Consider the following 27,608-nt stretch of genomic DNA (forward strand, 5'->3'; position numbering starts at 1 on the left):
ACACCTCTGTACATCCTCCTTATTGAAACCATAAAATGTATAGGACCCAAGAGCCACATATCAGAATAAAAGCTGTATCACATAACCAGACTATAGATACATTACTATATATACCAACACCTAGTATGTATATTGGCCCTAGAGAGATCAGTGACATAACTAAGTGGCAGCCATAGCTGGTTAACATGGAGACAAAGAATGTAGCCTAGTGTGAATGAACCGCAGCAATAGATGAGCTGTGCTGAGCATGGTGAAGGCATTGATGCCCACGTATATCCCTATGACAATGGGATGCCATCTGTCCCTGCACTACCTCACCCCTCCATCTCTCTGCCATGTGTGCCAGGCGTGCTGCCTGATGTCTGCACTGAGGACAATGGACGGGCCAACCCTGTAGTGACGTTGTGCTGCTGCTGATGCGGCACGTTAGAGGGAGGAGGGAGCATCCTCAGCAGCCGGTACCGGGGAGGCAGCAGCAGTGCCGGCTACAGGCTACACGGTGACCGCTGCCCCGACCCACCCCCAGTCCATGCAGACATGCAGTGTGCTCTATACTCATCTACAGGGCTGAGGACCCCATCCCCACTGAGGAGCAGCACCTCTGTACTGCACTGATACCCCATCTTCTCTGCCCAGGACACAGCCAGCAAAGAAGACATGAAGATCTGGAGCTCAGAGCATGTGTTCAGGTACCGGGGCTGTGCATTGTTCTGGCCATAGTCTGCATGCTACATCTTCTGCTGGTCACATGGGGGGCTATATACTCCTGACCAGTCATACGGAACTTGTAATAGGTGACTGTATACATCTGACTGCACACCATTCATTGTAAGCTAGTGATATAGCTCACTATACACACCTATGTGTCCACTATTATATACTAAGCTAGTAATAGGTGACTGTATACACCTGACTGCACACCATTCATTGTAAGCTAATGATATAGCTCACTATACACACCTGTCTGTGCACTATTATATACTAAGCTAGTAATAGGTGCCTGTATACACCTGACTGCACACCATTCATTGTAAGCTAATGATATAGTTCACTATACACACCTGTCTGTGCACTATTATATACTAAGCTAGTAATAGGTGCCTGTATACACCTGACTGCACACCATTCATTGTAAGCTAATGATATAGTTCACTATACACACCTGTCTGTGCACTATTATATACTAAGCTAGTAATAGGTGACTGTATACACCTGACTGCACACCATTCATTGTAAGCTTGTGATATAGCTCACTATACACACCTATGTGTCCACTATTATATACTAAGCTAGTAATAGGTGACTGTATACACCTGACTGCACACCATTCATTGTAAGCTAATGATATAGCTCACTATACACACCTGTGTGTGCACTATTATATACTAAGCTAGTAATAGGTGCCTGTATACACCTGACTGCACACCATTCATTATAAGCTAATGATATAGCTCACTATACACACCTGTCTGTGCAGTATTATATACTAAGCTAGTAATAGGTGACTGTATACACCTGACTGCACACCATTCATTGTAAGCTTGTGATATAGCTCACTATACACACCTGTCTGTGCAGTATTATATACTAAGCTAGTAATAGGTGCCTGTATACACCTGACTGCACACCATTCATTGTAAGCTAATGATATAGCTCACTATATACACCTGTCTGTGCACTATTATATACTAAGCTAGTAATAGGTGACTGTATACACCTGACTGCACACCATTCATTGTAAGCTAATGATATAGCTCACTATACACACCTGTCTGTCCACTATTATATACTCAGCTAGTAATAGGCGACTGTATACACCTGACTGCCCACCATTCATTGTAAGCTAGTGATATAGCTCACTATACACACCTATGTGTCCACTATTATATACTAAGCTAGTAATAGGTGACTGTATACACCTGACTGCACACCATTCATTGTAAGCTAGTGATATAGCTCACTATACACACCTGTCTGTCCACTATTATATACTCAGCTAGTAATAGGCGACTGTATACACCTGACTGCACACCATTCATTGTAAGCTTGTGATATAGCTCACTATATACACCTGTCTGTGCACTATTATATACTAAGCTAGTAATAGGTGACTGTATACACCTGACTGCACACCATTCATTGTAAGCTAATGATATAGCTCACTATACACACCTGTCTGTCCACTATTATATACTCAGCTAGTAATAGGCGACTGTATACACCTGACTGCCCACCATTCATTGTAAGCTAATGATATAGCTCACTATATACACCTGTCTGTGCACTATTATATACTAAGCTAGTAATAGGTGCCTGTATACACCTGACTGCACACCATTCATTGTAAGCTAATGATATAGCTCACTATACACACCTGTCTGTGCACTATTATATACTAAGCTAGTAATAGGTGACTGTATACACCTGACTGCACACCATTCATTGTAAGCTTGTGATATAGCTCACTATATACACCTGTCTGTGCACTATTATATACTAAGCTAGTAATAGGTGACTGTATACACCTGACTGCACATCATTCATTGTAAGCTAATGATATAGCTCACTATATACACCTGTCTGTGCACTATTATATACTAAGCTAGTAATAGGTGACTGTATACACCTGACTGCACATCATTCATTGTAAGCTAATGATATAGCTCACTATACACACCCGTCTGTCCACTATTAATACTAAGCTAGTAATAGGTGCCTGTATACACCTGACTGCCCACCATTCATTGTAAGATAATGATATAGCTCACTATACACACCCGTCTGCCAATATTAATACTAAGCTAGTAATAGGTGACTGTATACACCTGACTGCCCACCATTCATTGTAAGCTTGTGATATAGCTCACTATACACACCCGTCTGTCCACTATAAATACTAAGCTAGTAATAGGTGACTGTATACACCTGACTGCACACCATTCATTGTAAGCTAATGATATAGCTCACTATACACACCTGTCTGTCCACTATCCATTCTAAGCTTGTAATAAGTGACTGCACACACTTGACTGCCCACCAGCCTGTGATGTAGGTAGGTCACTGTACACACCTATTAATACTAAGCTTGTAATAGGTGACTATATACACCTGACTGCCCACCATTTATAGTAAGCTTGTGATATAGCTCACGGTACACACCTGTGTGTCCATTATTAATACTAAGCTTGTAGTTGGTGACTTTATACACCTGACTGGACACCATTTATAGTAAGCTTTCGATACAGGTCACTCTATATACATGTCTGTCCACTATTCATACTACGATTGTAATAGGTGAGTGTGTACACCTGACTACCCACCATACATAATAAGCTTGTGATATAGGTGACTGTATACACGTGACTGCACACCATTAGGTATATAAACTGGAAACCCATCATTCATACAAAGCTAGTGATTTAGGTGACTGTATACATCTGACTGTTCATCATTTATACTAAGCTTGCATTAAAGGTGTCTGTATACACTTGACTGCCCACCATACACACTAAACTTATAATAGGTAACTATATCTACCTGACTGCCGACCATACATATTATGCTTGTGATATAGGTGTCAGTATGATATGACTGTGCCCTAACATTTCAAACAACTTAGTCTCATTTAATAGAGCATGTGATTCTGGGCCAAAATGTAATGTACTTTAACACTTCATTCACACTAGTGTTTGAGGTTCTGTCCTTTGGGTCCTCTTGGGAGTCTGAAAAATGGAAATCCTATCCGCTTAAAAAGCAGTTACATAGACTATAATGGGGTCCGCTGGGTTTCCACTGATTTTATAAGGAAATCAGCAGAGAGAAAAGTTCTCCTTGCAGGACATTTCTCTTCTGATTTTATGCAGATTCAGCAGCGGGTTACTTGAATGCTAGTGTGAACCTAGCGTAATTAAAAATCTTACAGCTTTCTGCCTGCCACTAGCCATCTCCCAGCCTGCAGCATGTCAATTATAGCTACGGTAACGTTGGCGGCTTCCCTATAGGTATAATTGCCGCAGAAAGTCCGCAGAGGTTTTCCTTTCTATGAAAAGTGCTACAGGAAAAAAACTATTTTTTTTTCCCGCAGCGCTATTTTGCTGTGGCCCATTACGTGGGGCCTTAGCCTAAAGGGGTTTTCCTATAAATTAAAAAAGAAAAGAACCTCCATGGAGTGATGCACACAATTTTGTTAACAATATCAATGCAAAGATCTCTCATTTTTCAGTCTTTAGCTTTTACCCACCACTATACAGCTCTACTCTGTTAGTTGTGGCTAAATGCCCGTCTTCATAATGACCTTGCGGTGGGTCTTACCCACTTTATGTGGATCCAGTAGATGGCGCTGCATGGGTTCCTGGCATGCTAGCTGGATAAGCTGCCTTGGCATTTCTTGTCTTAAGCTAGGTTCAGTTCGTAATAAGTAAATATGATTTTAGTAACTATAACCCTAACCATAAGCCGGGTATGGTGCCTATCAATCACATGGGTGGTACCTAAGTGAAGGATCCCCACTACCCAAGATGCCTTGTGTAGGTGAAACATGTTGGGGGCATATTTAGAGTTTTAATGAAGTGTAGCCCATATTAAACAGTGTGTATTAGCTGAATGAGTCATTTTGTATCTTCAGTAGCGTTCTGCAGACGTACAATACAGCGTGATCCCGCCAGCACACATGAATATATCTGGTAGCTACCTAGAAAGTAGCTTAATTTCTACTGCATATTGAGCAGTTGACATTGAGAGAGACGCTTATATATCAAGTGCATCATTAGACAGAATGCAATAATTCAGTGATATACGTGGCCGCACCATTTTTTAACTTTGCAACATTAATAATAGATCAAGAATCAAAGTTACGTTTTATTATTAACATAGGAAGAAAGTGGGGCAATAGGGTAAATGTGTTGTATAATAACCTACCACTTATGTGGGTCGGCTTTGTGCTAAGTAAAGGTCAGTACGGAGTAAAGTATTTAGCTGTTTTCACCCTTTCATCTTCTGTGACCAGGCACATGCTTATACCATAAGAACTAGCAAGTTACCTTCAAGCAACTGCATCTCCCAGGACTGCATGGCATACTGTCTCTCCCTTATTAGTTATCTTAGGCCCTATTCACATCTGTGTCCGGGTTCCTGCAAGCAGTACTTTTATCTCTGCATTTTTCATGTAGAGACCAAGCAGAAACCACATGGACCCCATTATAGTCTGTGGGGTCCATGGGTTTTTCTAAGGTAACCACTTTTTTATGTGGATTAGATTTCTGGTCGGGGAGTCCCCAAGCCTAAACTAACTTTTGGCTCATTTTCTGTTACAGTGTTGCATATTGAGTCCTCCTTGTTTCAAAAAACCCCACTCTTTCCAGGAAAGTCCCACCCAATTTTTGTACGCCAGTTTTTTGGCGCAGTTACACCAGATTTCTGTCGCAAGTTGACTTGTTTATCTGCCCCAATGTGTTCATCACACATCTGGTGGTCAGTACTAGGGCAATAGGATAGACGATGTTCTTCACACCATGCGGAAATAGGTGAACATAGACCTTGATTCTGATTGATATTTAATAATGAAGATCTGTTATGAATAATTTTTCAATATACTGTATGTTTTGAGACATGTTTCTTGTAATGGAAATACAACTTTAACTAAAATAACATTATGGATTTTCTTTTGAAAAATGGCAGCCAGCTGAATAGGAAAATGCTAAATTCTTTATGAGTTCAAGAAACATTAGGTCAGATAAACTAAATAAATAGGCATCAGAATTTTGGCGTAATTTGCATTAAAAAAGTTGTGTACCTGCTTTATCCCTCATGTTCTATGTATTTTAGATACTTTCTTACAGTTTATGTGCCTGGAACACCATGAAAAGTATTTGGCTTAATGTGCTAAATTGTGGCGAAATAATTTCTCAAAAATTATGGAAGTTGCACCAAAATTTTAGCCATTTTTGTGACAAAACTGGAAGTGGTGTAAATATAGACTATATCAGTGATGGCAAACCTTTTAAGGACCGAGTGCCCAAACTGCAACCCAAAACCCAGAAAATTATCGCAAAGTGCCAACACGGCAATTTAATCTAAAAGCTACAATTGCAGACACTTACGGACCCGAAAAATACAGTCGTGTAAATGGGATTTTACAGAGCTTTCAATATTACAAATAACTTTGTACTGAAAGGTAATAGTTTACATTTGGTACTTTTGAACAATTAATGTTCACTATTTACATCTCACAGGATTTGTTTTATAGTGACCGTGTAATGTTATTACAGCCTATACTAATATCACGTCTGCTATAAAACAGATACTGTATGATATAAATAGTGAAGGCCCCCCACACAATACAATGCGCTCCACAGTGGCCCCCAGACAGTACAATGCGCTTCACAGTGGCCCCCACTCTGTATTATATGCTGCACAGTGGCCTCACACAGTATAATATGCTTCATAGTGGGCTCCTACACAGTAGTATGTGCTCCACAGTGGCCCCCACACAGTGTTATATACTACTTACCTTACCTCCCACAAAGAGCAACCGGGCGTCTTACTCTTCTGAGTGCAGGTGCTGATGAATGATGTCATCACGCCTGTGTCAGGACAGAGGTTACACTCTTCTGTCCATGTAAGCCATGGACACTTTTCAGCTGTGTTTACATTTGCATGTTAATGAGCGATCAGGGCGATGGCGTGCATGCTAACAGAGAGGGTTCTCAGTGCTCTCTCTGGCACACGTGCCATAGGTTCGCCAACACGGGACTAGATAGTCTAAAAGTACGTCAGATTTTCATATAGCATTAGACACAGTTTAAGACTGTCTACTTTAACTTTCCACTGTCTAAGGCAAGATGTACACAACTGTGTGCGTGTAGCCAGCCATGATTCAATGGCACAGATGCGACATGGATGACATGTGTGCTCCCATGGCCCCATTCACTGAGGTCAGTGATCATGTGCTGCAAAACAGTTCTGTACATGGGACCGTGATAAAACACAGCTAGCACTCTGACAAGGCACATGGTCATGTGACTGAAGCCTAAGTTATAGTTTATTTGCCCCATGGTGTCAGACTTCGGGTACTGCCTTAACCTCATTTTCATTAACTGGCACTTTTTAGTAGATCACCATTGTAGATGACCAGAGGCCTGGCCGCTGTCACCTGTAGTACACGGATGTGATCTAACTTTCTAGCTGTGTTTTGTCTCTCATCTACATCTCTGCTCTTTTCATGTTTTTTTATCTTTTATGAATAGTTTATAGCTTGTACTTGAACATGTCTTGTTGGAACATTTCTCCTAGTGATCAGGGATTACAAGCAGTAATAGTGCATCTGTTTCATCTTATGATCTCCTCTGAGCCATCAAGTGAGACGGATATTGCTGGCCAGGATCAGTTTCCGACATTGTTCCTCTATTGACATGAACCTTTCTATTTCTTCCACATTTTGTGTTCTACTTAATAATTAATACTTGTGGTCTAGGTGAATGGGTTTTCTGTTCCACGTTTTAAAGTCTCTCTGCAAGGGCTCGTAGCAAGGGAGACAGAATACATGTAATAGAGGATGGTATGGTGTCTTTTGGTTTTTTTTTTAGGCATTGACATCAGAAATATGTTATGATGGTGTTTCTTTCAAGGTGATACAACAGACTCAGATTTCACCATGTGGAGTGCTGTAAAACAGTTTAACATCTCATCCTCCTCCACTAACCAGATTTTCAGGGGGAAGATACAGAATGAACAGAGCTCCAGCATCATCCCAGGGCAATGGTGGGTGATGTATCTTGCTTGGGCAAAATAAAATTATCTAAATGGGTCAGGTGAGGTGAAAAAAATGTTAAAAGATCATACTTTCCTTTTCCCCGGTGCTCCAGTGCCTCCCAGCCCGGTCCTGCCAGTCCCTTGTTGTCTTCCGGAAGTCCCCATCGCGAGGTCCCTTCATGTGACCGCTGAGGCCAATTAGTGGAAGGGATTTGGGACGTCAGGACCGGTGAGGAGTTTCACTTCAAGAAGACACCATAGCTGCAGGACTGGGGACAGGTGAATATGATTTTTAAAAAAAATAGTTTTCACCTCCCCTGACCTATTTAAAAAATAATTTTTTCCCCAGACAACCTCTTTAAACTTTGCTACAACGTTCTTCATGGGAAAGTCTGAGATGTTGTAGACATCTTAAAAGGAATCTGACAGGATCAGCATAAGGGGAACAGAGGACACCAAGTATGTTGACTATATGTGAGTTATGTATAGTTAAATTTAGATTTGGAGTGGAGGATCACTTTAAGATTTACAGCAGAGAAGACATCAAGTACCATATTTTTCTCCTACAAATTTTACTGCAACCTTCCAATGTGTCTAATCGTACAAAAGTATGCGGCATCTGAGATTATGCGAGTGTAAAATGTCCTTTATAACACATTGGTGAGCTGAGTGCAAACATTTCATAGATGTCTACCACCCCTAACCCTTAGGCAGACATCCTGAGGATATAAAGAGTGATAAATCTGTCATATTAAGTCTGCGGTTATCTTGCCCATGCACCCTATGTGCTTCCAAATCCTACCTATTGTATTTGTGCTCCCAGTCATAATGTCCATATTTGTGTTAATATAGTGATGATGCCACCTTAGTTACCCTCACACAGTATAAAGCTCCCTTAAGTGGCAATGACCCATTAGTAACCCCCATAGGCTTTGTGGGCCCCATACATTGTAATACTTCTTTGATGGCCTTGAAAAAATCTAATGCCTCCTTAGTGACCCACCATATAGTGTAATGCCATCTCAGTGGCCCCCACACTGAAGTCATGTCAGAAGTATAAGAAATGCAATATTTATCATACAGGAGGTTGCAGTGACACTAATATACTACCTTTCCTATTGTTTAATGCTCCCTGTGACAATAAACACAGTCACCTACAACTCACTAGGCCCTGGGAAGGCAAGGTAGAGCTGGACAGCTCCTCCACACACACAGTGAGCCAATACAGGGCATGATGCAGACTCACAAATCAAGCCTCCTTTCCTGAAAATCAAGTCAGTTTGCTCAAGACTTATATTTCAAAAATTATAGGCACTTAATATGACTGCTAGGCAATGACCTCCAGCGCTGGACCCCAACCCATCTAATATTCAGCTTACCTAAAGGAAGCTCATTAATCTTAGAAACCGGATAATTCCTTTAAATGGTAAAATTCATGGACTACACTTTTATGTATCACATACTACAGTTATAAATGTGAGGTTCTTAGCGCACAGTTTGTTAAGCTGTGCGAGCCCATCTGCCACGTCACGGCAACCTCACTCAGATGGGTCCCTACACTAAGACTTTACTTATATAAGAGTTGTTGTACTCCTTCTATTAGGTTTTTATAGACTACACTGTAACAGTGACTATATTAGAAGGTTATTTCCTGTCCTACATGTAAATTGTTAGTGTAGGGACCCATCATAATAAGGCCACCTTAGTGGTTGATGGGCTCTATATACATATACTGCATATAGAGATTGCTATTACATTATTGGCACTTCTTGCAGGCTTGTGTGTATATATATATACTGTATATATATATATATATATATTAGAGATGAGCGAACACTGTTCGGATCAGCTGATCCGAACAGCACACTCCCATAGAAATGAATGGAAGCACCTGGCACTCAGACTTTGTCGGCGGCCGGCCGCTTAACCCCCCGCGTGCCGGCCGCTTCCTTTAATTTCTATGGGAGCGTGCTGTGAGCGTGCTGGTCGGAACGGCTGTTCTGAACAGTGTTCGCTCATCTCTAATATATATATACATATATATATATATATATATATATATATATATACAGTATATACACATACACAGTATACACACACAAACTATATGTGCATAAATCAATATACACAGGTCTAGCAAACATTTATGTTGCATTGTATATAATGCATTAACTGCTGAGTTAATGTTTGCTACGCCTGTATATACAGATTCCTTCCTTCAACTGGAATCTAAAAGCCATGCTATGGAAAAAATCAAGTCAATGTGATTAGCAACTGTTTACTTAATATGTAAAAAGCCATTTAAAACTTAGCTAGACCTATATAAATCTATCTGTCTGTCTGTCTATCTATCTATCTATCTATCTATCTATCTATCTATCTATCTATCTATCTATACAGTGCATGCATCTCACAAAAACATTATGTAGATAGACTTACCGGTAATACATAAGTGGATACTGCTGATACTACTACTACTGCAGATGTGTGTATATAGTGAAACCTCTCCAGAAGACAACTCCTTTGAACAACCCCCATCCTCTTTTCAGAGACTTATTTTTCTATAAAAGACCTTTTTCATATGCAAATTTGTTTAGTTGCCTCAAAGAGGTTTCACTGTGTGTGTGTATATAATATATATATACTGTATATACATACACAGCACACACACACACACACACAAAATGTGTGTGTGTGTGTATATATATATATATATAAATACCAGTTACTTAAGTGGTCATTACTTCCGGATATCAGATCTGTACTAATTTTTTTGCATTTTAACCAACTTAATTATTATTTCTGTACTTTTACATTATAGTATCACAGCAAGGGGATGGATGATAGTGATGCCACAACAACTGATAGCAGCAGCAGCAGCTCTACTATGACTTAAAGGGGCTCTATCACTGGGAAAACTCATTTTTAACTAATCACATCCTTGCATAGGCTTTAGAAAGTCTATTCCACACCTACCTTTAGTATGTAGATTGCCTCAGTGGTTTCTGAATAAGTCCGTTTTTCTACATATGCTAATGAGCTTCCAGCCAGTACAGGAAGTTCCCAGCAGCCTCCTCTCTCCTATTATCTCCTATGTGTGTGAGGCAAATAGGAAGCTGAGTCATCATAATCAGCAGTCTCCCATAGGAAACAATAGGATAGGTGTGCACAATGTATCGTGCACCAGACTAATTAGCATATGAATAAAAACGGACTTATTCAGAAACCACTGAGGCAATCTACATACTAAAGGTAGGTGTGGAATAGACTTTCTAAAGGCAATGCAAGGATGTGATAAGTTAAAAATGACTTTTCCTAGTGATAGAGCCCCTTTAATGCAACTTCTCACATTGCCACCAATAATTTTTTTTTTTTTATTGCAGGTAGGGGTAGAAGGAAGGTGCTGCCGGCCAATTCATTTGAATTGACTAACAGCTCCTGTTAATAGACTTTTAACACATTGAATGCATTAAATAGAAACTATCAGCAGAAAAATTGGTATCAGACAGTAATGACAGTACCTTGTAGGGCTCCTTAGACATTTTCCAAACATGTCTTTCTTATTCTGCACTATTCAGATTAGCTGCAAAGGGCTTTAGGGACATTTCTTCTGCTGTGGCTTCACTCTCTGCTCTAGATAACCAGCCCTAACTGCTGCCCAGTACCACCCCCATTGATTGAGTGACGTCTCCCAATTTGTCACACTTTACCTGGCGTTAGGGGTAATTACCTAGAGCAGAGAGCAAATACCCTGTAGGAGAAGAAATGCCAGTAAAGCCCTGATTTTCATGAAAATGGAAAATTTAGACAAAGGCTCTACTCAGATGACGTTTTTTACATCTGTTTTTACATCCATTTAATGGATGCCAAAAACCGATGCAAAGAATGGATTCAAACGTATTCAAACAGATGCAAACCAATAGTGATCTATTTACAAAGATAGCAATGTTAAAAAAAAACATGGACCCACTTCTGTCTGTTTATTTTCAAAGACACAAAAATGTAGAATACCATACTTTTGTGTCCGTCTAAAAAAGACTGACAGACTCCCTTTAAACATCATTTTAACAAATGCTGCATCTCCTGTTTATGGAGAAATCCATTACAAAAGTATATGTCTAAATATATATGTCTACAATACACAAACCTGACACACACTGGGGCAAATTTACTTAAAATGCCCTAGCTTTCCCCCATACGCCCAACAGCAGCACAAGATGGGGTATTCCTGCCCCTGTGTGCTGTTAGGACAGGTGGAACTTTTAATTAAACTAACAAAAATCCCCTATAAGAGGCCAGAGAGACCTCCCCCCCCCTCCTCGTGTTAGTTATAACTGAATGACCTGAATGAATAAGACTGAATGACCAAAGGCCATAGCCTCACAGGGGCAGGAATACCCCATCTTGTGCTGCTGTTTGGGCTAAGGGAAAACAGATTATCTATATAATCTTCCATTACTCTATTGTCTGATACTTGGTAATTATTATGTCATATTATTAGACCACCAAGTCTAACTTTACACCTCCTATTAGTTGCCTTAGTTTACGGCAGAAAAAAATCACCAAAATCAGGTTGCAAAGTTTCTAAAAAGTGTCTTATACACATGTAAATGTGGTGTAAGCCATGTTAGATTTTGGTGCAAATTATGCCAGATTTCAGTTACATTTGCTTAGTAAATCTCCCCCACTGTATATAGAGATATATTTCTTTAAGACATGTCTAAATATACTCTCTCTCTCTCTCTGTATACACACATACACTTTACATATACTGTATATGGAGATACCTATTAAGTTAAAATGACAATACTCAGACTAACTTTTTCTCTCTATATGTGGTACACACACCTTACATATACTGTATATCTAGATACCTACTACATAACAATTAATATAGTCATGACTCTCTCTAAATGTTTACAGTAATATTTATATGTATATAATACACACGTAAATACTATAAATAGAAATACATATTATGTAAGCCTAATACTTATATATTTAATACATTAAATACACTACACATACTGTATATTAAACATACTATATATAAATATTCTTATTGCATAATTGAAAATACATGCAGACATATCTATCTAAATACACTACACACATATATACTGTACATAAAGAGGTATACTAGTTAGTGTAATGAAGTGGGCACTATTTAGAGACATGTTTAAATACCCATAGACATTTATATTCATTTATATACATACAGTACACACCTATTGTAACTTCACATCGGTGTTTATTGCTATTTCTTCCATCATAGGATCAGAAAAAAAGGACTGAGCAATAACGACAGAGCCGCCTAATGTTGGGCACCACTGGATCCCAAGAACTGCATGGACTATAATGGGGACTGTCGGGTATCTGCTATGTGCTCAGTTATTTAACTAGACTGAAAGAGTTCTCCACGCAAGACATTTTTGTCTGTGATTTTAGACACTGCAATGGGGGCTCGTAATAAAGCCTCTGACAAAAAATGTGAACATAGTCGTATTATACAGCGTATTCATTATAAGTGGTGAATAACTATATACATTTCTTAACATATAAATATTTACAGTACATGACATACATCACACGGATATTACATGCATGGTACCTTGATACCTCTGTTGCTTCTGTTCCACTTTGTCCATATAAGTTACTTATTAACTCTTTCTGATAGTGGACATACATACAGATGTAGCAGAGTTAACCTGAACTTCTGCAATGGCTACAGTATCATACCTGGTCACAGAAGACAGCAGAAACCAATGAAAAGTCATTGAAAAAAAAATGTTTCCCATGACTTTCCAAATTTTTTTTTCTCAGCTATGATAAGATATCAGGTTGCTTCAGTTTAACCAATTGTAAATGTTCAAATTAACTCTGCTACATCTGTACGTTCTGTATAGATAGAGGTTGCGCATTCCCAGGGGGCCCAGTCTGACACTGTATTGTCTGCCCCATATTAGAGCACTGCCCCAATAACAATACAGATAGCCAATTTTTGGTTTCTAAATAAAACTTCAGATACAGAACATACAGATGTTGCAGAGTTAACCTGAACCTCTGCGATTGGTTAAATTGCTGTAGTGTGATCTTATTGCATAAGACAATAAAATCTAATGACAAGTTATTGGAAAAACATTTTTTAATGACTTTTCAATGTTTTTTTTTACTGTCTTCTGTGATAAGATATCGCACTGCAGCAGTTTAACCAACTGCAGAAGTTCATGTTAACTCATGTTACACTTCATATAACATATAGGAAACATTTCCATTAATGTCTTCACTCATTTCAATGAGACTTTTCACTAAGGCCAATGTCATCAGTCAGGTTTGGGTTGTTATAGCTCAGTCAGTTCTGCTATTCCACATATCTATAAAAGTGATTTAATATATAATATAAAACATATTAATGATGGAGTAGAATAATGTATAGACAAGCTCATGTGGACTGAGTCTAATACCGGACCTTTACTAACCTCCCCTGCACTCCTGTAATATGTCCTATCTAATGATCAGCCATGTCTTCAGATCCTCAGGATGATGATTATATCTCTTACCACTGACGCCACCATACCCTCATGGCTGCTGTAGAGCAGTGTGACGTCCGTCCGTCTCCTCCTCGCTGGTAGTAACTGACAGCAGACAACTCATTGGTTTTTTTTCAAATTCACATCCAGCAATCCTATTGGTTGGAGGCGGTTGCAGTTACCATGGTTACATATGCAGCTGAGGATTTAACCCCTTAAGTGTCAATACTGTGTTAACATAAAGCTCATGGGAAAATTGTTTAACCGTCGTTTGGAAATAATTATGTTAATTTCCTTCTATGGGTCGCGATGAGGGTGATATATAATACATATCATATGGCACAGGTAACAGGCATTTGGTACCTAATAGGCATTGTCAAATATCATTAACCTCCACTAGGGGGCTCTCTGCTGCATTAGTGGCACCAAAAATATTTTAAAAAATAAAAAGAGAGGTTGCATAAAGCTAAGATACCTCACAGTTATGAACAAAAACTCAGCGTGTGAGCAATGCCCAATACTCTGTAAAGAGGGCAATGCCACATTACCAGTTATCAGTATCGGACTGAAGTGCCTAGGGCCAACACCAAAGGAACTTGTTCTAGGGGCCTACAAGCTTCCTGGTAATAGCCTACATCACTGCTACTCCACTGAAGTCTTGCATATGTGCTGACTGCCCTGCAATGTATTACTGAGTGTGCAGGCCCCAGAAGCTCCATGTCTGGTGCATGCACAGTACTGTATGGGGAATGACACGGCCATGGAGCACTTCACGCATGTGCAAGATTTTAGTGCGAGAACTGTGATGCAGGCATCACACACAGGGCTGCCATCACAAATTTTGGGGCCCCATGCTGGAAAATTTTGTGGGCCCCCTCCCCTCTGCTGTAACTTATAGTTTTCTGTCCCATGGCCCCCCACACAGTATATATAATGATCCACAGCCCCCCTCCCCCCCACAGTATAATGGGTATATGGTATATAATGCACCACAATGGCTCCACATAGATTATAATGCTCCACAGTGGCCTCACATTGAATAATAAACTCCCCAGAGCTCCCCTCAACAGTATAATGCTTCACAGTGGCCCACAAAGCATAATATTCTCTCCAGAGCCACCCACAGTACAGTGCAATGTTCCACAGTGGCCCCATACAGTATAGTATGCTCCCCAGAGAGTATTCCAGTATAATGCTCCACAGTGGCTCCTCACAGTATAATATACTCCCACAGTGGCGCAACGCAGTATTCCCCAAAGCCCCCCTACCCCAGTACAATCTTCCGCAGTGGCTTCATACAGTATAATATTCTCCCTAGATCACCCCACAGTATAATCCTCCACAGAAGCCCCACACACTATTACAGTATGCTCATTAGAGCTCCACAGAGTATAATAATTACTCCTATCTTTACTTCTTATCTGGATGAGTTTAGTCCACACCATGCACACATAGTGTCAGCTTACTGTGAAGTCTATGGAGAGGGGAGGAGGAGTAGAACAGATATGAGGCTGCCTACAGAGTTAAATAGTAATTTCTGTCAGGTGAAGGCTGGACATTAATTCTTGACTATCCAGCCATATTGTGAAAGGGAATTGTCTCTCTACAGTGCAGATGTCTTGTATCCTACACCAGTCGTAATCTGTTCTTCTGAAGACATGAGATGTGCCAGAATTATTCAGATGCTCTGGCCTCTTAATAATTCTGGAATTTTTTTCCTCCTGAAATGGGGCAATTGGCATACGTCTCAAGGGTTGTTTTTTTTTTTTTTTGCCTTTCTCTGGATCAACACTGTAGGGATTGTAGGTTGGACTTGATGGACTGATGTCTTCATCCAACCTCATCTACTTTGTATCTTTCTGTCCTGTGTGCCAGAATTGAAATCTATGGTAGTCAGGGACTGGGGTAGATTTCAGGTATAACTCATGTCAGTTTTCTGGTGTTAGATCTAGTAAATCTGATGGGCCAAGGCGTCCCTTCTCTGCTCTGCCCACTTTCTTAAAAAAGTGGCAAGTGTCGCATAGAAACAAGAAAGTAGCTCAGCTTTGGCCGAATCATGGCCATGTATCAAACATGTAAAATAGTAGTTTTCTTGCATGAACAAGATACGAAATTCCTGCCAGTGTGTATTTTCAGACTACTGGGTGTTGGGAAAGTTAGCCTGTATGGTTCCTTCATAGAAGAGAGACCATGGGCTTCATCCAAAAGGACGACATTGTGCAGAACAACCATACATAGATTAAATAAGATTTTCCATTGGAGGGATCTAGTAAGATGGTGTTTCATCTGGAAGCAACTTGATTATTACCACATCTGTGGCCTGTAGACATTTGTAGGATAGATCATGTAATAAAACAGTGTATTAATATGCAATGCTTTATGGCTTGTGAAGGTAAGTGGAATAAGTGTGCAGCCTATAAACTAATATAACTCTCACCAAGTTGTTATGGGACCATCAAGATATATTCGGTTATCCAGAGGTAGCAAAGTAATGAAAACCTACAGGAAGCCATTCAGCCTAGAAATTTGTTGGTGCTTAACTTTTTGGGATATTTTCTATTAAACTATACTGGGTGAATTTGTGACCCAATGACCTCGGTTGAGGCAGACTTTAAGTCTTCATGGGGAATGAGAGGCTCCTAAATGTTAGCAAATGGAAGAGGGGAAACCATTACCAGGGTAAAAACTAACCCCTGATCTCTACACCTGTCCCCGATGCAGAGCATCATGCACGACTGATGGAGAGTACCATACAGGTAGTCCTCTACTTACAATGTTCATTCGTTCTTACGCGGCGTCGTAAACCGAATTTCGAAGTAAGTCGGAAACATAGCATACGACGCTGCGTAGAAACGGATCAACGTGATTTAGTGTGCAGCGGCTCAGAACCGAGGAAGACTGTACCATATACAGTACAATACAGTCTTCATCGGTTCCGAGCCGCTGCACACTAAATGACGTACTGTACATGGAGAACTGGCAGCTTGCGGTTATGCGGGAGCTGACTTTTTCTCATAGGAATGAATTGACCAGCATTGATTGGCCAGTGTACAGCATTTGGCCAATCAACGCTGGTTCTGCTGGAGGCTCGTCTGTGAGGAGACAGAGTCTAATATCGGACCACAGCAGTCTCCATTGTGGTCCGATCTTAGACTGCGCCTCCTCACAGACAAGCCTCCGGCAGGACCAGTGTTGATTGGCTGAATGCTGTACACTGGCCAATCAACACTTGTCAATTCATTCCTATGAGAAAGAGAGTCAGCTCCCTTGTAACAGCAAGCTGCCAGCTCTCCTGACTAGCAAGGACGAGCCAGCTGCGACCAGTGTTGATTTTCTGCAGGCTCGTCCTTGCTAGTCAGGAGTGTTGGCAGCTTGCTGTTTTGAGGGAGCTTACTTTTTCTCATAGGAATGAATTGACCAGCGTTGATTGGCCAGTGTACAGCATGCGGCCAATCAACGTTGGTTCTGCAGGAGGCTCGTCTGTGAGGAGGCGGAGTCTAAGATCGGACCACAGCAGTCTCCATTGTGGTCCGATATTAGACTCCGCCTCCTGGCCAGCGTTGATTGGCCGAATGCTGTACACTGGCCAATCAACGCTGGTCAATTCATTCCTATGAGAAAAAGTCAGCTCCCGCATAAATGCAAGCTGCCAACACTCCCGACTAGCAAGGACCTACTTGCTCATCTCTAGTCGTAACCACGAAACGTCGTAACCCGAGACCGTCGTAACCCGAGGACTACCTGTATAATATGATTTTATTCTCGCTTGTTGTAGAGAGTACTCTCCCTCAGTCGATGGCTTTTACAGTATAACACTGCTATGTTCTCACCTGCAATGTCATATTATGGTGGTTTAGTTATTCTTTTAGATCCCTTTTCAGTCTTTAGTATTCAGCTTAATGGCCTGGGGTGAAGGTTTTATGTGATGAACAGTCTTGTTGCTTTGGGTTATTTACGTCACCGGTTGTCTACCGTATCTTTTATTCACAATGACACAACCTTTGTCATGTACTTACTCCTTTATGTTCATGTCTGTCGCCCACCAGTGTATAAATCCTTTTGGAACAGTGTAAGTATTGTCTGGGCTGAATGTTGCTGTGCCCTGAATATAAATTAGCTTAGGCCAGAACTTCTTTTATGTATTACACATGGCTGCGCACTTATGTAATGGGAAAGGAATAGTTTTCCTCAAATCTAAATGGCAGCTTACTGCTGACCTGTTAGTTGCAGAGTGTGAACAGTCTCTCACATTGTTGTAACACCAATATAACAGTAAGAGCATCAATGAGGCCCATTGTAAGTAAAGTGAGCAATACACAGTATTTCAAAGCATTATTGTCTGTCAGTGTGATACTGGCAGGTAACCTATTAGGCTGTACCCCATGTGTGGCCTAATAGACAGATGCTCATGGTAGACCCGAGGGCCATAATGAGACCACCAGCTGTCATTGTAAAGCATTGGGCTCCACAACCCAATTGCGGGCTGCTGGACGGTGATAAAGAGGTGACACTGTCTGTCAAACTCCTTAGAGGCCGTATTCTCTATAGATTATGACATACCTATGGAGTTCACCAGCACACTTCTTGCTTTCTCCCTGTACAGCGTCTGTATTAGTGTTCTGATGTGAGCAGGGGAACAAGCAGTGAGAGCGGGTATCCTGGCACTGCTGTTCCGCAGAGAACCAGGGTATCTCTCTTTAAGACCTAATGGAAGAAGTCACATCCATTAGGACAATAAAAGTCAGTACGGAGATGGCAAGAAGTTCAGTCATTTTGTAAATGCTGAAAAAAAAAAGTTTATTGACTTTGGAATTAATTTTTTACATTGAATGTGACTAAGGTATCTTTGCACAGACTGCTGTTCTTATAACTTTCCTGTATACTTTTACCTACAGTCACCCATGGGACACAGTAATAAAGGCAGCCATGAGGAAATACCCTAATCCAATGAATCCTTGCGTAGTAGGTGTGGATGTGGTTGATCGGAGTCTGGATAGTCAAGGAAGGTTACATAGTTATCGCCTTCTCAGCACGGAGTGGAGGCTGCCAAGCCTTGTAAGGGCAGTAAGTACAATTTTGTATAAACTATTTGATTAGAACAACTGTACTCGTAGATCTACAAAGTCACTTACATTGCTAAGAAGATTCTTTTATTATCTGGCCAAGAAGAATACAGAATACAGATGGTGACCGCTCTTCTGCAGAGTTGTCACCATAGCTACTGGGTCTCCACTGTAATACACAGCAGAGACCCAGAGCTAGTGCCCACGATCAGAGTCCACTTTGATCACGGGCATTACAGGCCAGGATCCCCCACCCCTCCCCTCTTCAAAGTAAAAAGATCACCTCTAGGTCCCGTCTTCACTAGGTCCTGTACCTGTTCCATTGCTGGCCGGCTCCCGTGTGGCGATATCACGGGGGCCAACCTGTTCCCATGGCAGCCTGGAGCCAATGATGGACACCATAAAGGAAACCCCACATCATAAGATGGCTTCCTCCTTGTCAGGATTTCAATTAAAGGCTTATTCACACACACATTATATTAAACCTACCAACCCTCAACACTAGGGTATAAATCATACAAAATACCTACAAAGAGAGCGTATTGAACCTATTTGGTATCTGTATCAAATAATAAATATAACTACAAATTTCAGTATTTCCAATAAATAGATAAATTTTATTATAATCATCAAAAGAAAGAAACAATGAGACACAATAAAAACAATTAAAATTGCCTCGATATGAGTGGAGGTCACACAATATATAGTAGTCACACACATGTATAGATAATCAAATACAACAACAGTGTTTGTGTTTGAGCCCCCTGATGAAGCAGGGTGCGAAACACATGCCGGGGCTCTGAGTGGAGGTCGCAGTGGTAAGCACATGGATATACAATTGTTTGTTGTACTAGTTTTGTATATGGTGTCACTTTTATAGATATTTTATCTCACACAGCAATTAGTCCATTTTTGAGGTGTTTATAGGCGGTAACTTGATGCATTATATCCACTTCTTATAGTCTTGCTACACCTATTTACTATAATGACATGTTGGTGGTTTGGGGGACCCTGTATTTATATTCTACCTCCCTATTAAGGACTATGTCTGAGGGTTCCAGCTACTTTGGATTGATATTATATTACCTTACTAAGGACTATATTTTGAGTATTTGAAATACACTCCGACCATTGGATACCTAATCTATTTAGTGTGAGACAACCTCAATTCACACTGCAACCTCTGGTACTGACGGTATCTACATATATGTATTTGATGCATACAATTGTGTACTTCTTATCATCTAAACACTGTTGTTGTATTTGATTATCTATACATGTGTGTGACTACTATACATTGTGCGGCAGTGTGACCTCCGCTCATATCGATGTCATTTTAATTGTTTTTATTGTGTCTCATTTTTTCTTTCTTTTGATGATTCTAATAAAATTTATCTATTTATTTGGAAATACTGATTTTTGTGGTTATGTTTATTATTTGATACAGATACCAAATAGGTCCAAAATTATTCACACACATGACTGTGGACGTTGCAAAACACAATGAGGCACATTTATTAAGCTACTTGCACCCTTTTTTGCATAAATTGCACCTTTTTTGCAGTCTTTTCCTTCACTGCGCTTTATTTATGAACTTTTTGCACCTTTTTCCCCCAAAATGTTATGCTGCCCTCGCCCCTTTTACTTTTTGTTGGGGAAAGGGAGCAGATGATAACTAGGCCCCCCTTGACTACACATTGGAGAAGATTTATTAAAACTGTCTATAATTAAAACTCTTAGTTGCCCATAGCAACCCATCACAATGCAGCTTTCAATTTTCAGGATCAGAAGACAAAATGAAAGCTGCGCTGTGATTGGTTGCTATGGCAAATACAGTTTTAATAAATCCACCCTATTGAATTGATTGTGCATATTCACATGGGCTGTCAATGAAACTGAAATGCAATATCTTTGTCCATCATAGAGCCAATTGAATAAACCCGTTGAAATTGATTCTATAATGGCTTTGTGAGTAAGTGCTGTCCTTAGACTTGCACAGACCTTTTGCTTCGACATTAGGACCGTGAAATGCAGCACGGCCATGTGCATAAGATTTCACTATTCCTATAATAGAACAGAAAAATGGAAATCCTGACAGAGATGTGAACACAGTCTAAATCTATTAAGATATTTTTCTTGAACATGATCTCGTATGATTCATTTCAGATTCTCGGAACCAGCAGAACATTGACATATATTAAGGAGCATTCTGTAGTGGATCCAGCAGAAAAGAAAATGGTCTTATGCTCAACAAATGTGAGTGTCATTTGGACGTTAACTTGATAATATTTCATACTAATCTCATGAGGCCAGAGACATGAGACAAACCTTTCATTTTAATGTTATCCTCTGTCTGGTGTGGAATTTCATTGTGTTGCATTTGCATGAGGTCCTGGTCACACCATGTTTTCTATCCTTTTAAAAACTTTTTACTTTTGTCCGAAACATATCCACGAAGTATATTATTGTTTTTTGTGGGCCATATGTATGACAAAATGGGGGGGGGGGGGGGGAGTCATGAATCAAGGGATGATATTGTGGCACACATTTAGCGCAAGGCCCTCTCTTGTGCCAGAAGTGCACCACAAGCCCCGATCTGCGCCTGGCTTACCGCATTATGCGAATGTGAGTGAGACTGAGATCTGGCTGGGGACGCCTCACCCTGACATATTCATGATATTCACAACAGTATTCTAGCGTGAGTTATAATGGAAATCTACATCTGTTCCTAACTGGCATAGATTTCCCTTCTGGCATAGGGACATCTGACTGATTCATGAAGATAAACCTCTCGGTCCCTGCGCCAGTCGGGTCCTTTATTAAGACTGGTGTATAATACGCCAATGTTAATAAATCTGCCCCATTGTCATTGTGTTCAGGGCTTTATGCTATTGTTGCACTAAAGAAATATATGTGACATACAACCTTGTAATAATCTATATATTATACATATATTTCTCCCATCTATTAGCATTACGCAAGCGCTGCTGTTTCAACAGACACATGAATAGTACAGGTTATTGGAGGCATGGCAGGGTGATCGAAATAAAGAGTGAACTAACTGTCTACTATGGGCAACACCTGTATGTCTTTATGTCTGTGGTAGTTTTTATAGTTTTTTTGTAAGCTAATGGCCATTAATCCTCTGGTTAAGTGGAGCAGCACACGGCGCAGTCTGTGTGTCAGACAGATTTACCGGCTTGAACTTCGTGCTACGAGTAGGACGTCTAGAAGTATAGTTATCTATGATGCTAGGAGTCCCTGCCTGCCAGCGACATACTGTCCCATATCAGTCTCTGTACTTACTAATTATTCTGCCCCAGTTTAATTTCATTCCAATAATAAAATAGTATTTTCTTGTTCCATTTTAGATTTCACTTACAAATTTGGTGTCTGTTGATGAACGATTGGTTTACACTCCCCATCCGCAAAATCAAGAAGAGTAAGTGGATTAAATACAGAATTCCTTTTAGATTTTAGATTGCTCTTACCTTTGTGCTGACAGTTTGGGTAGATGTATTAATATAAGACAAATGCATCAGCCTAGTGGATTGCCTGGATACAGCAGGAGAAAGCGCTCAGCTATGCTAAGTCATACAGTTTTCAGCGTCTTGGTGTGCAGGATTTGTAAGTGATTGAACTACAGGGCACACCGAAAAAGTTGTATTACTTTTAACTAAATAGTAAGTACACTTCACTTACATAAAGGAAGTCTGTCACCAGAGACAAGCATATAGATAACAAATACCCCACAGATAGGTAGGGTCACCTGAATTACATGCTTTGTGAATTGGTGCCTCTGTTGCGGAGATATCTCCTTTTTTTTTTCAGTAATGGAGGTGACCATAACTTGTCTTCCTGTAGGGCTGGGGTGATATGCTGGATTCTTTTACAGACTCCCTCTAAGGCTAAGGCTCCACATTACTGAAATGCAGTGTTTTTTTGTTGTAGATTTAGCTACATTTTTTTTTATCCAAAGTCAGGAGTGGATTTAACAGAAGGGAACCGTCTAAATCAGGGATAGGGAACCTTTGGCTCTCCAGCTGCTGTGAAACTACAACTCCCATCATGCTCCATTCACTTCCATGGGAGTTCCAAGAACAACAGAGGAAGTATGCATGCTGGGAGTTGTAGTTTTGTAACAGCTGGAGTGCCGTACGTTCCCTACCCCTGGTCTAAATACTTCCTTTATATTTTCTATTACTTTTCAAGCCATTCCTGATTTTGGCTCAGAAAAGCAATAAATTCTGCAACAAAAAACTCTGCATTTCCACAACATAGTGCCTTAGCCTGAAGCAGCAAAAACAATTCCTATTATTTCCTTTCACATGCTGTTTCTAATAAGGGCATGCTTAAGATGCCTCAAGATCAGTCCATGTTGATAAGCAGAATCTAAGCTAAACCTTACTGATTACTGACTCTTTAACCCATAAGAATTTCACAACCCACATTTGCCTCACTATGGAATACAATGAAACCTTTTTGAGGTGACCACCTAACATTACATTGAAAAATGGCCAGTATGCATGCTATAATGTGGAACTGAACATCCGTCCGTTTGATTTAGATAAGAGGTGGTCTTCTCAATGAGGTGGACTATGAATAGGTTTCACAGGATTTCTGGTTTAATTTTAGACTTTTCTTTTTATGTGGTTTCTCATTTTAGGACAGTGCTGACACAAGAAGCCATAATAACTGTAAAAGGAGTCAGCTTAAGTAGTTACCTGGAAGGACTAATGGCCAGCACCATCTCCTCCAATGCAAGAAAGGTATGAAGAATGCAATATACTTAGGAGAAATATTACTGATACATAGGGATATATGAACTAGTAATCTGTTTAGTGCATATAGGGTTAAATTAAATTTCACCTTGGTAATATGCTGTGCACTAATAGATGAAACATTAACTAATTGGTATCCTTTAAAGGGATCCTATCATTAAAACTCAATTTTTTCTGCCTACCACGTAGGAATAGCCTTAAGAAAGGCTATTCTTCTCCTACCTTTAGATGTCATCTCCGTGCTACAGTTCCGTAGAAATCCCGGTTTTCGTCGGTATAGCAAATGAGTTCTCTTGCAGCACTGGGGGCGGGCCCCAGCGCTCAAACAGCATTGGGGGCGTCCCCAATGCTGCGAGAGAACTCTCCAGCGCCACCTCTATCTTCTTCAGGAACGGGTCTTCTTCGTGTCTTCTTTTGGTGGTGGCCTCAAACTTCTAGGCTTCGGGCAGCCGAGTGTGCATGCCTGCTGGCCACAAGAACATGGCCGCTTACAATACTGTGTAAGCTGCCATTTTCTTTTGGCCAGTGGGCATGCGCAGTTGGCTTTGCCCTAGGCCTGAGGCCTAGAAGTTTGAAGCCACCGCCGGAAGAAGACGCAAAGAAGACCCGTTCCTGAAGAAGATGGAGGCAGCGCTGGAGTTCACATTTTAGTTCAGTTCAGTTGGAGCTGCTGTGTAAAGTTCTGCTTCATGATTCCAGAAAACCATTAATCTTAGGCTGGGGCCCCACGGGACGTAAATGCCACGATTTGCCCTCAGCGGAGACGCTGCGGGAAAAATCGCGGCGTTTTACAGTGCAAGCAAAGGGGATGGGATTCATGCGAATCCCATCCCCACTTTACAGAAAGAAACGCAGCGTGGACACGCTGTGATTTGCAAAGCTGTTGCGGCTTTCCCGTAGATATAATGTTAAGAGAAAGTCCGCAGAGGAAAACTCTGTGAACTTTCTCTTAAAAGTGCTGCAGAAAGAACTGCAATGCGATCACACCACGGTTCTTTCCGTAGCGCTTTAGCGCTGCGATTACAGCCCGTGGGGTCTTAGCCTAAATGTGCACCCCCCATCTATTTCATTTCTATACTAAATATTTTTTGTGTGTTACCCCTAGGGGTGGGATGCAATTGAATGGATCATCCAAAATTCTGAGAGCACAGTAAGCTAACAATGACTGTCTCCGCTGTCTACCAACAAAGGTAATGACATATATGTATGTATGTGTGTATGTATATATATATATGTATAAATATATATATGTATAATGTGTGTATATAATATATAGCAGCTCTGTATACTGTACCTACATGTTCTGTGAATGTTCACCTGTAAGCATTAACACTAATAATATATATAGACTAGCAGTTACCCGCGACTTCGTCTGCAGGTTGGCGGTGGTGCTGAACCGCTTATATTTATTGTTCCCCCATCTCTGCCCCCAGTTTCTTGTCCCCCCCCCATCTCTGCCCCCAGTTTCTTGTCCCTCCATCTCTGCCCCCAGTTTCTTGTCCCCCCCATCTCTGCCTCCAGTTTCTTGTCCCCTCATCTCTTCCCCCAGTTTTATGTCCCCCCCTTCATCTGCCCCCAGTTTCTTGTCTGCTCGCTCGCTCACTGCACATAGTTGTCGGGCGGCTGGCTGCGTGTGGCATATATGAGGCAGAGCAGGGGCCGGCGTCAGGTTGCTATGACAGCCGGAAGCCTTGCGCTGCCTCCCTGGCCTTTCAGTCTTTTGCTTCTATTGCAGACTAGGCAGGGGGGGGACGACACATGAAGCTGGGGAATGTGGTTGATCTCTGGGGACACCGACCTAGGGACATTTAAAGTAGCCTATTACCTTTTCCTGGGCAGTGTGTGTGTGTGAGAAATTTCCCCAAAATCCATTCAGCCGTTTGGCTGTGATTGAGGAACAAACATCCAAACTCACAAACATCCAATCACACATACTTTCACTTTTATAATATTAGTAGGATGTGATGCTTGAGATTTACATAGGGATTTTCCTTACATATTTCTGACAAAATGTTGTTTTTCTCTTACTTAGATTCAGGACCAGTCATTGACATACTACTGACATCACGAATGTACGACCATCTTCTGGACCAATGACTTCCTCCATTGGGAATACTTTCTGATGACTATTTTGTAGAGATATTTTTGACGTGACCATTAATGCATTGGATGCAATAAAGGCGAATTACTTCTGTATGTACACCTTCATAGTCACAGCTCACATGTATGTTGGGTTAGTTTGATGTATGTCATTATATCAGTTAACTTTGGAGATCAAGGTTAGCTCTGACAACCAGCGATAGTTACCAGCATGTTCTCCCAGTCTAAACACTGCTAACCACTTATGACGGGTACTTACCTCTATGGTTAGGTTGACGGCATAGTAATTGATTACCTAACAGTACTAGGCCGCCATTGGTAGTAAGTGCATTAAATTTATTGGATTTTGGTAATGTCACAGAACTGTTGAACAATATTTCTGATACTGCATCTTTAATACTGTGGTTATTTTTCCCTAAAATTCTTAAATACAGCATCAGTCTTAAAGAGGTTGACAACTTAATCCTATGGGGGGCATTCACTTCACATTTTTACAAATGCAAATTGATGGCAATCCATTAAATAGAGGTAAAAACATTAATGTGCACGGCCCTTTACCAATACTATGACCATCTTATGAATATATTGTTGTAATGAATGATTCCTATGTGGACTCACTGACAACAGTGGATGGGAATGGAAGGTATCCTGTGCACGCACACATCTGCCCCTATTGAATAAAAGGTCATAGCAAAAGGTGTTATAATCCTTTGAAGAAAACCCCCCAAAACAGAATGAGGGCAATATTGGTATGACCACCGATTACCTATAAAGAGTTTTCATGTATGCAGGTAATTGTAAAAATTGTGGTAAATTTGCCACCATCATCTTCAGGAAGGTTTTCTTGGCTGCTTTTGATAATCTTAGCAATCTATTTTGGCATGTGGCTGGGTTATTCTGCATTGGTTGGTATTATGTAATGCATGAAATTGTGTTTCTTTACGATGTCCATAGCTTCCCAACCACGAGCTCATCACAAGGGAAGGATCTCCAAGGGATTAGTTACTATAACTGGAGGGAAACTGCAAGCACATAAACATTGCTGCCTTAGATATGCAGTATTATGTACGGACTCCCTGATGTTACCCTTTACTCTCTGCTGATGTTTATGGGAGGTAGCCTCTCCATAGTGTTCATATAGCTTAGTTAGTGTCTTCCTCTTCTGTCCAGATGGTCTAGCCTAGATATATTATTATTTATTTTCCTTTCCAGCACATTCTATCATAAAGTTAAAAAATGCTCCTTGCTGTTGAGTTAACCCAAGTTTTATGGCAGACACTGTACTTCTCACCCTTAGTTTTATAATGATTCACTGCAGCCATGAGAAGTATGTAGACAGACAAGAACGCTCTTAGACTGAGCTACACATAGTTGTACCCGGATGT

The 27,608-nt window shown here is 40.7% G+C and overlaps 1 protein-coding gene across 2 annotated transcripts; it reads left to right on the forward strand.

The window, feature by feature from the left end:
- Positions 1–484: 484 nt before the first annotated feature.
- On the forward strand, positions 485–26,653 carry PRELID3A (PRELI domain containing 3A). 2 transcript variants are annotated; one of them, XM_075272161.1, is made up of 7 exons: positions 485–689; positions 19,175–19,343; positions 21,509–21,598; positions 22,714–22,784; positions 24,009–24,111; positions 25,229–25,327; positions 26,168–26,653. In XM_075272161.1, exons 1-6 carry the CDS (start codon positions 658–660, stop codon positions 25,280–25,282), a joined length of 519 nt encoding a protein of 172 aa, XP_075128262.1. In that variant the 5' UTR covers positions 485–657; the 3' UTR covers positions 25,283–25,327; positions 26,168–26,653. The 2 variants fall into 2 exon arrangements, with proteins under 2 accessions (XP_075128262.1, XP_075128261.1); XM_075272160.1 differs by having other exon boundaries at positions 25,229–25,273; positions 26,156–26,653.
- Positions 26,654–27,608: the final 955 nt, after the last annotated feature.

Source organism: Leptodactylus fuscus, chromosome 4 (genome assembly GCF_031893055.1).
Source record: "Leptodactylus fuscus isolate aLepFus1 chromosome 4, aLepFus1.hap2, whole genome shotgun sequence".
Lineage (NCBI taxonomy): Eukaryota > Metazoa > Chordata > Amphibia > Anura > Leptodactylidae > Leptodactylus > Leptodactylus fuscus.

Bases quoted from the DNA above. Each gene is read 5' to 3' on its own strand.
- PRELID3A (XM_075272160.1), top strand. From the start codon at position 658: ATGAAGATCTGGAGCTCAGAGCATGTGTTCAG. The intron at 690-19,174 runs GTACCGGGGCTG...TTTTACCTACAG, and splicing joins AGCTCAGAGCATGTGTTCAG to TCACCCATGGGACACAGTAA. The intron at 21,599-22,713 runs GTGAGTGTCATT...GTTCCATTTTAG, and splicing joins TGGTCTTATGCTCAACAAAT to ATTTCACTTACAAATTTGGT.